The sequence below is a fragment of the Rhipicephalus sanguineus genome, chromosome 1 (assembly GCF_013339695.2).
Source record: "Rhipicephalus sanguineus isolate Rsan-2018 chromosome 1, BIME_Rsan_1.4, whole genome shotgun sequence".
Taxonomy (NCBI): domain Eukaryota; kingdom Metazoa; phylum Arthropoda; class Arachnida; order Ixodida; family Ixodidae; genus Rhipicephalus; species Rhipicephalus sanguineus.
In genome coordinates this window covers 77,283,624-77,297,862 of record NC_051176.1, presented here as the reverse complement: position 1 = coordinate 77,297,862, position 14,239 = coordinate 77,283,624, and the positions used below count along the sequence as shown (strand labels likewise).

Here is a 14,239-nt window from a genome sequence, read left to right as displayed (position 1 = left end):
GGAGGTACGATTGCCAGTGCCACCAGTTTTTCTTAGTTTTTCTAACAGGAAGAGAGGTGCCCAAGCCTGGCGCTTGGTGTTGTGGGTGCTGATTTCTCGAGAAGGTGGCCACTCCTTTCCGCTTTTCTTTCACTCTGCCTCCTCCCAACGACACTGCGCCGTGCTCCCTCATTGGCTGCAGAAATAAGCGTCTTTCCTCCCCTCAAACCACCACTACTACTCTCTGCCTTGGAGCTGTGAAGACGTATTTCTTTCTTTTGCCGAACCAAATTCCCAACATATTCCATATCAAAATATGTTTTCACACTACACTGTCTATAGCCCATGAAAGTGTTAATATTCTAGCTCATAAAAAAAATGTGACCTAAGCAACAAAAAATTACTTCATTGTTAATGTAAGGAGCAGTGACAGAAAAAATTTGTCCCATCTTTTTATTGCTTAGTGAGATACCTGTTGACCCAATGATAACACTGCGGAGCTTTAATTCCCAGAGAGCCAAGCAAATTATTCAATCGCGGCACCAAATTTTCATGCAACAAGTTTAAAACTAGCGGTAAGAGCAATGCAGGGGTGGGACCAGTGATGTAGCCAGGGGGTGGCACACTGGCACGGTGCCTCTCCCAAAAATTTCTTTGTCATGGGTCACAGAGCGCAAAACGACACGCTCGATCACACTTGCCTGCCCGACTGCCTGATCTTCAGACTGAGGACGCCCCCCCCCCCCTCCACTTGGGTACAGCGCGAAAGAATCAGATAAGCACAAAACATCACATGCAATGAATAAGCGGCCCAGTTGCATATTTGAGATGACACTTGCTGTTCTGCCTGACCAGATCCTACAGCGACGTGCCTTTTTTCAAAATTTGTTACACGAAGTTCTGGTCTGACGTAACACAGTGACAGCATTTCCTGCGTGCCTGGCGTGCTCACTTTTGCGGGGTCTTTGAGTTAGGATGATTATGTTTATTACTTATGTTGATTATGTTTATTAGTTAATTACTTATGTTTTTGGGGATTTCTAAAAAATGGGTATGCCATAAATGTCACATCCTACAACTTTTCCATAAAAGCAACTGCCCTCAAGTTAATAATTAAAAAGTTAATTAATGAGCTTTTGTTAATTACTAAACTCAGTGTAACTTTAACTGCAGCAAAGCATTTCCGCCTCGACGTAAAGCTTGTGTCTGAGGACAACAGGTTCCCGTCTGTCATAGCATTTTTATAACAAAATAAATCTGTATTGTAAAAAAAAAAACTGTAGAATTGGTGGCTGAAGAAATTCATGTTCCTACAAGATACCATAGATCACACAGTGCTATATAAAGGCATGGAAAGTCCCAGACAAAGCAAAATATCACCTACCGCTTATCAGAAAAGAGAGAGAATAGAAAAATCAAAACGGCTGACAGCACAAACTTGCAAAACAGGAGCATTAAGCTTTATTTAAATAAGCACTGTAAAAGCAAGTCTTCCCGGGCGGAAATACAAAATGTAACCAGAACCACTTTTCATAAAAAAGTCATCCATCTTAACTTAGTAGGCAGCTGATGAGAATGTTTAGTCCATGAGCTTCAATGTACGTATCGTCTCAGCAATCCTCGCCAACTCCCCTTCACTTTGGCGAACCTGAAGAACATGAAACATGAAACTACAATCACATATGACGTAGAAGTAGCAATGATCATGTCTAAAACCGTGACACATTACATACACATTATTTCTCTGTGATAATGCATCACAAGTTCCAGAGTCTTCTGGCAAATAAGTGGAAAATGTCGAATGGTTCACTATGTACAATTTTTGGCCCTTGACAAATGCAGTTATAGTAATGCAAAAAGTACTGAACAGCAAAAGCTGTCCCAAAATTAACGTACTGTAGAACTGTGAATGTTGCAGAGTCCCTTGGAAAATGTAGAATGCCAAGCACAGTACAGACCACACAGAAGACAACGCATCACATCGCCGTGGTTTTTAAGGGGACCTTAAGAAACTGTGCTTAAAAAAACTTGGACCATCTCCCCGAAGGGAACCCTGATGGGATGCGAAGCAGCAGCGGTGCGCACGGCATTGACCCGGTTGAGACAGGCGTCGACGCGGGTGCTGGAAGAACGGTTTGAAGCGAAACTCGGTGTAGCGTTTACTCGAGTAAACGTTGTTTGAAACGCAAAGACACGGGAGGCGGGTTGGGTTTCGTGTAAGTTTCATTAAAGCGTTTGGCAAGACTTCGTAGTCGTTGTTTCTTCAGAGTCGAGACACGGGCGCTGGACCGGAGCAGGCGCGTGTTTCGCCTTGACTACCACGGGTGAAGCGAGAGAGAAGTGACACGTTCAGAGGTGTTGCGAGCGGGCGGAGCAGCCGGCAGCTGCGGGCGCTACGGCGAGCATGCTGCGGGTGAGGAAGAGAGTGACGTCAGCGCGCACCTGCGAGGGAAGCGTGCGAGGGGAGCGTGACGTCAATGCAAAGCTGTGGCGTGACCTACATGGCAACGCTCCAACACCTACGGCGAGGGGAATGCGTTGCGGCGCATCCGTACGGACGCACGTAACGTACGGCGTTACACACGTGAGTCAAAGAGCTGCTTCGCATCTAAAAACATTTTTAAAATTCTGACACAATCTATTTCTTGACAACAACGAGTGTGATGTGGGTGGCTGAAAAGTTTTGTTGTTCGTTCACTCTCATCTCACTAGTTTTCTTAATGTGTAGAGCTTCACTGGGTTTGCTCAATCAAAACCCACTCTAACTGCAAGTAACAGAAAATGTCGCATCCATATGATGTCACTGGCTCCCTTTCAGCTCTCCCTTTTGCCATCTAAGCCCGTGTTAAGCAAAAAACCGTAGCGATGACTATCAGGAAGTTAAAGGCAGTGATAGCACATGCGATGTCATTCTCCTCACTCTAAAGGCAGGCGATTTTGATTGCACAACGCAGAACCTTGAAACACAATTTTCACTTAAATTAAGCATTTTTTTAGCACAGAATGGATGCTGCGAGGTTTCTGGGATGGAATTTCACCAATGCAGGTTGACTTAACATTTGCTATAAGTGTCCCTAGACAGCGATAAAGTACTGTCTGAAAATGTTGATGATCGACACGAAACAAACAAATTTTCATTATGTGATGGTAAAGTTGGCTGGTTTTGTCCTTTTCTTATTGGCAGAATCGGAGGTATGTAACATTTTTCTTGCTGAGAAATTGGGTACACATATGATTTGCACTTTGTTTAAGGCTCAAATGTCACTTTTACAATAGTTTTCTACTTTGCACCCAAAAACAGTAGGGGCCTGTAATATTCAAGGTCATTTTTGAATCAAGGTCATTTTGAAATGTCTGCCTTTAGCTTAATTCTGGCTGCAGATAATTATAACAATTTTGTTGGCCCCATTAGGGTCAAGTTAATATCAATACCACATATCTCATAATCTTTATGAACAAGCGGGTAATGAGAGAGTAAGCAATAATAAACAAGCTACCTCCACTAAGGCTCACCTTGTCTAAGTTCGTGGCCTGAACCTCAGCTGGCACCTTTGTAGTGTAGTCTGCAGCAGACATTGCGGTCTTTAACTTGGATAGTTGGGTCTCGAGCTTCTCCTGCTTCTGTGACAGGCGCTCCATCTCTTTTGCAGGATCCACAACACCCTGCATGCACGTTCCAAGTTAAAGGGGTCATGAAGCACCCCTTGGGCTGATTGAAAAAACACATCCTGCGGAAAGCTGACACGGCTATGAACTGCTCTGCCAAATATTACAGTCGTGCGCGCCGCGTAATGGCCACAAGCAGAGCGCGAAGTTGCCGTTTCCCTAGGCACCCTCTTTTCAAACAGAGGCCGGTTCTCACTCTCGTCGGTGGGCGGGGCGTCTGTCCGCTGTACGTAGCAAGAGACATAGCATGCTTATTGGCCGATAGCCGACGTAAATCGAGAGCGGCGTTCGGATCAGATGCGCTTCTTGCCGCGGGGTGCCGCTACTTGCCGGCGCCGCACTCCTCAGTACACGGTAGCCGCACTCGCGCAAGCGAATCACAGCGGGAGAGCGATCGCGTTTCATGACGCGCGCTGGCGTAACTTCTTTCCCCCATGTCATCCCTCCCTGTCTAGCTTCCAGTGCGCTCGCCGGCACGAGAAAAGAGAGAAAGCGCTGGGAGCGTGCGCCAAACCCCCATAACTCCGCTGATTCTTGACGGATTCGAGAAATTTTTGCGGCAATCGATTCGGGAGGCAGTACATTCCGATACTGAGGCCATTAGATCATTACTTGGAAAAGTGGTTCATGACCCCTTTAACATAGTGATGAATGATGACGATGTGACAACACCTTCCATCATTTGACATGCAGGCCTGGCTCGAAACTAGTACATTACAATAGCAGCTTATTCTATTTTCAACTTTTTTTTTTTCAATGAGAAAGACCACAAGAACAGCTGAACAAGCATTGGAGAATTATTCCTTCCTAGAACACAACTTTATAGGTGCAAGATTCGCGCATGGCAAGCCTCACCTTGAGCATGAGGTATGCCTGACACGTGTCCGAGATTGTAGTCACGGCACACCCAACAGGAACGGCAGCGCCTTCAGCGAGGAGCTCCACTTCCGATGAAGAGGTGAGCGCAGCAATCACCACTGCTAGCGAGTGCACTGTCTGCCGGTTGCTGGGACTACTGCACTGCACATACACTAAGCAAGAACAAAGGGCGACGGCTTCAGCTGTGTGCATACCAAGTTCGGCAGACAATGCAAAGAATGCGCTGCAAACAAATTTCCCCAGGTGGTGAGGATGGCACAAGAAAGAAGGCAAAGCTTGCACATCAAGTGGGTTTGAGGCAGAAACCGTGGACACAAGTATGCTGTGATAAAAGGGTCTCCACTTGAGGTTCTTGGCACAGCTCTAGGACATAAAAAGAAAAACAAAAACCCTAACCAGGATAAGAGAGGACAGTGCCTAGTCCTACACTCTCAATCCTGTCCTGTCTTTAATGCCCTTTTTCTTTTTGTCGTAACCACTCTCTTCCTTTTAGGGGCGAAGCTCGTCTTAGTCTAACCTTGTCACATCTCTGTTGTCCGGCGTAACCACCTTTGCAAACTGCCCACTCCTTCGTCTTTGCAAACATCCCACTACGACCCATCACCGATCCTTTGCAAACTGCCCACTACTTCGTCTTTGCAAACATGCCACTACGATCTATCACCGATCCATTACTTCACCGACCATAAAGCCGTTATAATGAAGGGGGAACGGAAGCCACCTTTGCAAACTGCCCACTCCTTCGTCTTTGCAAACATCCCACTACGACCCATCACCGATCCATCACTTCACCGACCATAAAGCCGTTATAATGAAGGGGGAACGGAAGCCACGTCTAGCTACCACTTACGATTAATAAAATTTCTTGTATAAATATATACAGTGTTTGTCACGTCTTTGATGATGTACTGGGCTATCGCTTTGATTACTGCTGGGTGAAACTGCTGAAGATTTCACGGTGTAACCATGATTGCTTCCGGAGCTTCGCCCAAGCTCTTCATCATTCACCCATGGATATGCTGTGAATTTTTTTTTCTCTCTCTCTCAGCATGTAAGCCACACACTACATGTTTTCCATACCTACTCAGCCCTTACTTAGTTGGTATGGTTGAATAATTCGATTTTGGCCATCTTAACTATTCGAATTGCCACATCTATGACTGAAATCATGTTGTAGTTATAAAATACACCTGTGCTCTGTTTACTTTAATCGGGCCGGTCTCATGGCCAATCCCCCGTAGTGGGTAAGAGCCAAGAATTAAGGGTCAAGCAAGCAAACAAGCTGCGCTGTCAAAAACGATAGGCACATGATCTTCAATTGGCTGGCACAACATGCATACACTGCGCCCTTGCAGTTCTTGTTTGTTTACCTTTTTTGTTTATACTTGTACAGTTGTTTGTAAGAAGAGTGACATGCTGACCCTAGTAATTATTGAAGCTGACATAACTTTAGGACCCCGTCCAGCTTGTGCGAGCGGGCCGTCAGTGCTTGACTTAGACTAATATCCATTAATTGTTGGCGTGCTTTAATTGAAAGGTATATTAGTCACTGTTTCTACGAATGAAGTTCATTCGAAGTTAGCGCTCTTCTCACTTTCTTTAGCTATTCTGAACATTTACTGTAATTTCGCTCAATTCTTATCGATCGAGTCGACAGCAATCTGGGAACTGCGGTTCTGCTTCTCAATCGCTATCGTCGGCGCCATCTGCATTATGTGGATTCATAGTCAAAAAACAGCGTGAAAACTGCAGGGACGGGACAGATGAAACAGGACTAGCGCCGTCTCGCCCTTGTAGTTTTCCCGCTGTTTTTTAATGTGAATATATACCAACAAGCTCAAGTTCGCACGCTTCTCATTATGCGGATGTTTGCAGATTTGACAGGTGCATAACTTAGGACACGAATGTGACGAACACGCTAAACAAGCCCTAAAATCTAAGCGAGGACAACCAAATCAATCACGATTGTGTAGCAGCGAATACTCTTTATCACGTTTGAAAAAAATACATTGCGACCAAACACACGTATCAAAAAAGCGCTCAACATTTCAAATTACGTGAACAAGGCAGCGCGAACAATTGATGACACGTTTGTATCAACCATTCCCCACCAACGAGGCAGCGTGGGCTCTCGCCCGTGTTCTTCTCGACAAGGATGATTTCTCACAGCACTCACTTCTTTGGCGAGAACGAGTAGCGACGCGGCGTCTTCGATGACGTGGAGATAGTCCGCTATCGGACTTGAAACAAGCCGTCAGTATGTCCTTCTCCACGGAACTCTTTAGCCGTTCGCAGTGTGGCGTATCCTCAAATATCACATAAGCCACTTTCTGCAGGAAGTGCGATGCCGCATGGAATGTCCCCGTGTTGGAAGCACTGGCTCATCAGCAGGAGGACGTTTTCTATAAGGGTGCTCTTCTTTTGACTAGCCTACTTGGCCTTCTTCAGGTTCTCTTCCCAAGACAGTCGGCAATAAAGCCACTGGAGCAGGTTGTATCCCAGGAGATCCATGTCACCCCTTCGCGAGTGTGCACCAATGCGGGCGTCTTGAATAGCGAACTTGGTGGTGCCGTCGTGCGCCTTCCCGAGATCTTGCATGTATCTCTTGTGTTTGGTTTTTCCTGTGTGTGAACGCAAAACTACAGAGCGCACCATGTACTTCTTGTTTTCATTGCCTTTGCTAAATACAAGAAGCAGCCTGGACGCCGTCACATCGGCGTGGATGTACTCGTAGCAGTGGATGTACTCCGAGACATCACTCACGCACGTGCCGAGGCTGAAGGCAGTCTTCAGGGGCAGCGTCTTGCCCTGCGTGCCAAGGATGAAGACAGTCTTCAAGGGTGGCGTCTTCCCCTGCGTGCCGAGGCTGAAGGCAGTCTTCAGGGGCAGCGTCTTGCCCTGCGTGCCCAGCCTGAAGGCCGTCTTCAGGGGCCGCGTCTTACACTGCGTGCCACGCCTGACAGCAGTCCTCAAGGGCAGCGTCTTGCCCTGCCTATCGAGACTGTAGGCAGTCGTCAGAGGCAGCGTCTTCCCCTGCGTGCCGAGGGTGAAGGCAGTCTTCTGGGGAAGCGTCTTGCCCTGCGGGTCGAGGCTGAAGGTCGTCTTCAGGGGAGGCGTCTTGCCCTGCGTGCTGAGGCTGAAGACAGTCTTCAGGGGCAGCGTCTTGCCCTGCGTGCCGAGGCTGAAAGCAGTCGTCAGGGGCAGCGTCTTACCCTGCGTGCCGTGGCTGAAGGCAGTCTTCAGGGGCAGCGTCTTGCCCTGCGTGCCAAGGATGAAGACAGTCTTCAAGGGTGGCGTCTTGCCCTGCGTGCCGAGGCTGAAGGCAGTCTTCAGGGGCAGCGTCTTGCCCTGCGTGCCCAGCCTGAAGGCCGTCTTCAGGGGCCGCGTCTTACACTGCGTGCCACGCCTGACAGCAGTCCTCAAGGGCAGCGTCTTGCCCTGCCTATCGAGACTGTAGGCAGTCGTCAGAGGCAGCGTCTTCCCCTGCGTGCCGAGGCTGAAGGCAGTCCTCAGGGGAAGCGTCTTGTCCTGCGAGCCGAGGCTGAAGGCAGTCTTCAGGGGCAGCGTCTTACCCTGCGTGCCGAGGCTGAAGGCAGTCTTCAGGGGCAGCGTCTTGCCCTGCGTGCCGTGGCTGAAGGCAGTCCTCAGGGGAAGCGTCTTGCCCTGCATGCTGAGGCTGAGCGCAGTCTTCAAGGGGAGCATCTTTCTCTGCGTGCCGAGGCTAAAGGCAGCCTTAAGGGGCAGCATCTTGTCCTGCGTGCCGTCGTGTTGCTGCGTGCCGAGGCTGAAGGCAGTCTTTAGGGGCAGCACCTTTCTCTCCGTGCCGAGGCTGACGCAAGTCTTCAAAGGGAGCGTCTTCCACTGCGTGCCGAGGCTAAAGGCAGCCTCAAGGGGCAGCATCTTGTCCTGCGTGCCGTCGTGTTGCTGCGTGCCGAGTCTGAAGGCAGTCTTCTGGGGCAGCACCTTTCTCTCCGTGCCGAGGCTGACGCAAGTCTTCAAAGGGAGCGTCTTCCATTGCGTGCCGAGGCTAAAGGCAGCCTCAAGGGGCAGCATCTTGTCCTGCGTGCCGTCGTGTTGCTGCGTGCCGAGTCTGAAGGCAGTCTTCAGGGGCAGCACCTTTCTCTCCGTGCCGAGGCTGACGCAAGTCTTCAAAGGGAGCGTCTTACACTGCGTGCCGAGGCTCAAGGCAGTCTGGTCAAGGCTGGTCGAGGACCTTCTGTAGGTCTTCTCCAATCGTATGCATGACGGTACTTGGCACAGCTCTCTTCATGAGAGACAAAACCTAGGAAGCAGGGCACGCAGGCCAGGGCTGTAGATGTAGATGTAGATGTTGGTTGGTTGGTTGGTTGGTTGGTCTTCAGTTACTTGGCGCAACCCACCACGGGGGATCGGCCATGAAACAGGCGGTACCTTATTTTAGAAATTAAATTGTTTTACAATACGAATAAGTTTAGGAATGAATGTTTTAAAAAATTAGATTCACTGGTACAATCCAGATGCTAAAAAAAAAACCATTTGAATAGGTTGAAACAGTGAAATGGTGCATAAACTTAACATTCTATTCTTTTTGTTTCCCGTAAAAACTCGCACACGGCTTCGCAAACGTTCCTGTGGCTAAAGCCCATTTCAGTTGCACCAAAGGAAAGAATCACCGGAAGGGATAAATTTAAGCCCATCCTTCGGAGAGGTTGATCTAGCAATCGTTTTCTTTGATTTGTGAACAATCTGCATGCTAAAAAGAAATGATGCAGAGATTCACTCTCGTTGCAGTGGAGGCATAAGGGTGACTGTACCAGACCCGACCTGTGTAGGTAGAAGTTCAGTGGGGGAACTCGGCATCTTATCCTGGTAATTGATACTTCTTCCCTTCTAGTGCAGCACCAACGATTTCTCCATGGATACTTAAGGTGTGGAAACTCAGATGTTGCCAAAGCCGATTTGGCAAAGGTATCCGACGTTGCAAACTTTTCAAATCGTGCTGCTGACACGAACGCCACCGTCGGCAATATCGAGATTATGGGACCATTATGTGATGCCACCGCAAGTGCATCTGCATATTCATTGAGGGTTAGACCCTTGTGCCCTGGTACCCACACTAAGCGAATAAGGCGATAATGTCTTGGGACAAGGGAATAAAATACTTCTAAGGCATTCGAGAAATTAGGTGCAGTTAATGCAGAGCAGATAGATAAACAATCTGTCAGAATGACAGCTTCTGTTATTGATAGGGGCAATTTACGTAAGGCTAGGACAATGGCAAGCAATTCCGCTTGATAAATAGGCGTAAAGTCGGGTAATCGAATTGAAAAAGACCAATCCAAAGCTGAGGATGCAATTCCCACTCCTGCCTTTTCTTCACAAACTGAAGCGTCAGTCGCTATAACGATGTTTGTTTCTAAATGTGACAGGTGGTCTTCCAAAACGGCATTCAGGTACCTATTGGGTAAATGTTTGCATTCTTTAGGAAATATATTGTCGAATTCTATTCTAATTGTTTGAGGAGATCTGTTAAGTACAAGTACTTCACGAAGGTTTACTTGTATTTTTTCCAAAAGCTTTTGTGCGACAATCACTTGTGGGCACCTTAATCTAGACCACTGCTGGTTAAAAAAGGACGTCTGCTCATTGATAAAAACATAAAGTGACCTTCTCTGAGGTGTCGCATATATCTTTAGGAAGGTACGTACGGTTAGAATTTGGAACCGTGTAAGAAGAGAAGGCAGGCGCGCTTCTTTATACAAAATATTATTTGCGACAAATTTAGTAAGCCCTAGACATAATCTTAATGATTCGCGTTCTAGCAGAACCAGTCGTCGAAGTTTGTACGCAGGTGCTCCGGAAAACAAGACGCAGCCAAACTCCAATATCGGGCGTATATACATACAATAAATCATAATGAGCACATCACGACGTAAACCAGATCGTTTACTGCTGACTCTACGAAGCATCCCTACCGCCCGTGCTCCTTTAACTGCCATATTTTCTATATGCGCATCCCAATTGAGTTTTTCGGTATAGATCACCCCTAAATACTTGACTGATTCCACCTGCGGAATGACATCTTGTCGGTAAAGTAACGAAATTTGCACTGGGACACTTAGTGGGAAAACTACCATTGCGCTTTTCCTTATGTTCAAAGATAAATTAATGCCCTCAAGCCACGTTTCCAGAGTGTTCATATATATTTGTAGAATTTGATACAGTGTATGTATATCTGCAGCTGAAGCAAAAAATGCAATGTCGTCGGCATATACATACACCTGCACGTCATGTTGTAAAGGGATAGTACACAGCAATATATTAAATAATAATGGTGACAATACCGAGCCTTGCGGAAGACCTCTAGTTTGTTTATAGTTTGAAGAAGACACACCATATTGAGAGCAATAAAATTCTCTGTTTTTTAAAAAGGAATATACCCATGCAACAAAGTAGTGTGGTTAATCTACTTGCGTTAGCGAATTTATTAATTTAACGTGTTCTACGCTGTCATAAGCTTTTGTAATATCGAGAGTGACTAAAGCGGAAAAGTGTTTCTTAGAACGAGCTAATTGTATCCTGCTTTCTAAGTCAACATGGGCACACCAAATGGAGTAGCCACGCCTGAATCCAATTTGGCATGGGCTCAAAATCATGTTTTCGTTCAACCAATTTTCTATCCGAATGTGTAAGATTCTTTCGATTAGTTTTACCAGATTAGATGTGAGCGAAATAGGCCTAATGTTATCTAAAGTGAATCCAGCTCCATGCTTTTTTAATAAAGGAATTATTTTCGCCATTCTCCACTCAGGCGGGATCCATGAATTTCTAATAGAGTGGTTAACTATTGCAAGTAAATCCTGGGGCGAAACTTTATGTACAATTTTTATTACCGATGCGCTTATGCCATCAGGACCTGGCGCAGCATTGGGCAAGATATTCACTACTTGTGCTAGTTCCGAAGCTGTCACTTCTTCAAAGTCGTCACTTTTGACAGGGGACCGTGAGTGGAATGAACACGCAGCCGTGAAGCGACTTTCAAGACCTTTGGCAATATTTTCCAGGAAACTAGACAACTCAATTGGCGTGGAGACTACCGATTCGATGTTAATTGGTGACGGAATTACTTTTTTGGCTTTAAGCAAATTAAAAAGGGGTTTCCTATTACCAGGCTTTGAAAGGAACTCTGAACGTTGGTTATCATGACAATCCTTTGCAGTGGCGACTGTTCGTTTAAAAACCGCAGCCGCATACTTATAATCCCTCCAATTTTTAGGACATTGGTTGTAGAGCAGTTTACGCCACGCAGCTTTTCTTAGTCTGTAATCCCGTGTACAATCCGAGTTCCACCAAGGATTAGAAGAATTGCTTTTAGAAACATTTACTGTAAATTTAGCTTGATTTAGAGATTTCTTTATCAGATCGCTGAAGTTCATAGCATTTTGCTCTTCATTTTCATATGTTCGTTTTGACAAAACTACTCGTAGCACCTTTTCAAATGTATTAAAATTGATGTGAGTAATCGACCTGCTGTTTAGTGAAGTGACGGGAAACACAAGCTCAAAGAATATAGGAAAATGGTCACTACTTGTACCCGAGTTCAAAGTAGACCATGTAGAAATAGAGAGCCTGGGACTACAGAAAGTAAGATCAATCGCAGAGATAGACCGATTACAAGCGAAAGTTGGTGTTCGCTGGTTAATACATGTTAAATTATTCTTAGAAACGAAATCCCACAGACGTTTCCCACACGTATCTGTTCTGAAACCCCATGAAATATGATGCGAATTAAAGTCTCCTGCCAATAGAATTTCTTTCCTGCAAGATGTAATTACAGAATCTAAAACATTAGAATTTTGAACACCTGCTGGAAAATATGCATTTACTAATGAAAAGGGAAGACATCCCGGAAGGGAAATATCTAATGCTAAAATTTCGCTTTCTAAGTTCATTACTTGAGCTGTAATTCTTACCCGATGAGCAAATTTCAGAGAAATAAAGACTGCTAAACCGCCACCCCTAGAGGGTCGGTCTAAACGAAATATGCGGTAATTTTTTTAGATGAAAGCTCTTTTCTTTCGAAAGCCAAGTTTCTTGTAACACAATAACATCAGGTGAATGTTGATTGCAGAGGTAAAATAAATCTGTTGATGCAGAAAAAATTGACCGGCAATTCCACTGTAAAATTTTAATCCACCTATTTTGACGAGATACCGGCAGCATTCACTGCCTTATCCAATATGCTATCTTTCAAAAAGTCGTTTTTTGATGCGATTTCCTTATATTTTTTGCTCTTCCCTTTTGGACTCACTGGAGAACCTTGCTTTCTAGGCGATGCCCGCCGTTTCATATTTCTAGATTCTGTCTCCATTTGTGAATCAAGAGAACTTGAATCTGAGCTCCATTCCAATTCTTGTTCAACGGGAATTATCTTACGGCTAGTGTTCGATGGCCCGGGTTTTGGTGAATATAACTGCTCTCCATCAGGTGCTATTTTCGTGCGGCTGGTTTTCAAGGAAACTGGTTCTTGCGAGCCTGTGTTTACCTCCTTTGTTGAAGAAAGTAACGGGGTTCCTTCCGGTTGGTTTACACTCATCAGGATTTGAGTCATCTGTGCGTTCACTATTTGAGCCAACGATTCCGTCAGCGTTACAAAAAGATTCTCCATTATCCTTGTCATTGTTTTTTCAACAGTAGAAGCTATTACCTCTGAGAGTGAGGAATCTGTGACATTATTACTACGGTTCGTAGCATTAGCGTACCCACGAGACCGCTCTGCGATGGCAGCTCGAGCTTCACGTCTAGAACATCGTTTTTGTTCAATGGTCTCCATGATTTGAATTTCCTGAGCCCTCGCGGGACAGTTACCATCATCAGCTGAGTGCGAACCACCGCAGAGACAACAGGACCTTTCCTGTGATGCACATTCGTCAGCGTTGTGTTGTCCTGCACACAGTTTACACCGCGCTACTGACCTGCATCCCTTTACACTATGACCATAACGCCAGCATTTATAGCACTGCAGTGGGCGAGGAGATAGCGCTTCAACTCGATATATCAGTGGCCACGCCTTGATTTCTGTCGGTCTAGTTGTACCAGCAAAGGTAACTATCACCGACTCGGTCGGGATCTTTCTGCTGTCAACGCTGCGCGTGCAACGGAACACTGAGACTGCTCCTGCTACAGAAAACATCTCTAGAATTTCAGACGGGGAAAGGCTCGAGTCCACCCCACGAACTAAACCTTTAACACAGGCCAAGTGAGAAGGCATAAAACAGCTCACCGGGAGGGAGGCAAATGTAGTGCACTTTAGAAGATCTGAAATGCAGGCCTGGTCCGGTGAACAGCACAAAATACCTCCACGACCAACTGACGCACCTCAGTGATCAATTGGAAATGCTCAGTCACCTTCCGGAGCTCTTCCTGAATGCTTTTCGGATTCTTCATTCGAATGGACTCCCCATTTGTTGGAACCAGTGCCACTGGAACGTTGCTCAGACCGCTGCGCAAGAAAACATCAATCGGTAAATGATTAGGAGCAAGACTAGGCCGACCAGGCAGCATTTGCCTGGCCGGAAGACGAGACAGACATCAGTCTGTCTGCCTGAGTCAGCACCGCCCGTTATGGCCGCACCCCCCGGGAGGATGCACCTAACGCCGAAGGAGCAGAGTCTTCAACAGACGGGCGACGAAGCAGAGACGGCTGAACGAACCGGGGGACAAGTCGACGAAGCCG

The 14,239-nt window shown here is 46.4% G+C and overlaps 1 protein-coding gene across 3 annotated transcripts in view; it reads right to left on the bottom strand.

Moving 5' to 3' along the window:
- Positions 1 to 1,417: 1,417 nt before the first annotated feature.
- LOC119393203 (valine--tRNA ligase) overlaps positions 1,418 to 14,239 on the bottom strand; it is a 114,226-nt gene continuing 101,404 nt past the window's right edge. The window contains exons 24-26 of one of the 3 annotated variants that reach the window (XM_049414813.1): positions 4,501 to 4,676; positions 3,493 to 3,642; positions 1,418 to 1,627 (exon numbers count right to left, since the gene is read on the bottom strand). In XM_049414813.1, coding sequence (XP_049270770.1) covers positions 1,559 to 1,627; positions 3,493 to 3,642; positions 4,501 to 4,676 — 395 coding nt within the window. In that variant the 3' untranslated portion in view covers positions 1,418 to 1,558. The remainder of the gene's footprint in view (positions 1,628 to 3,492; positions 3,643 to 4,500; positions 4,677 to 14,239) is intronic. The other 2 variants (XM_049414821.1, XM_049414823.1) reach the window with 2 other exon arrangements.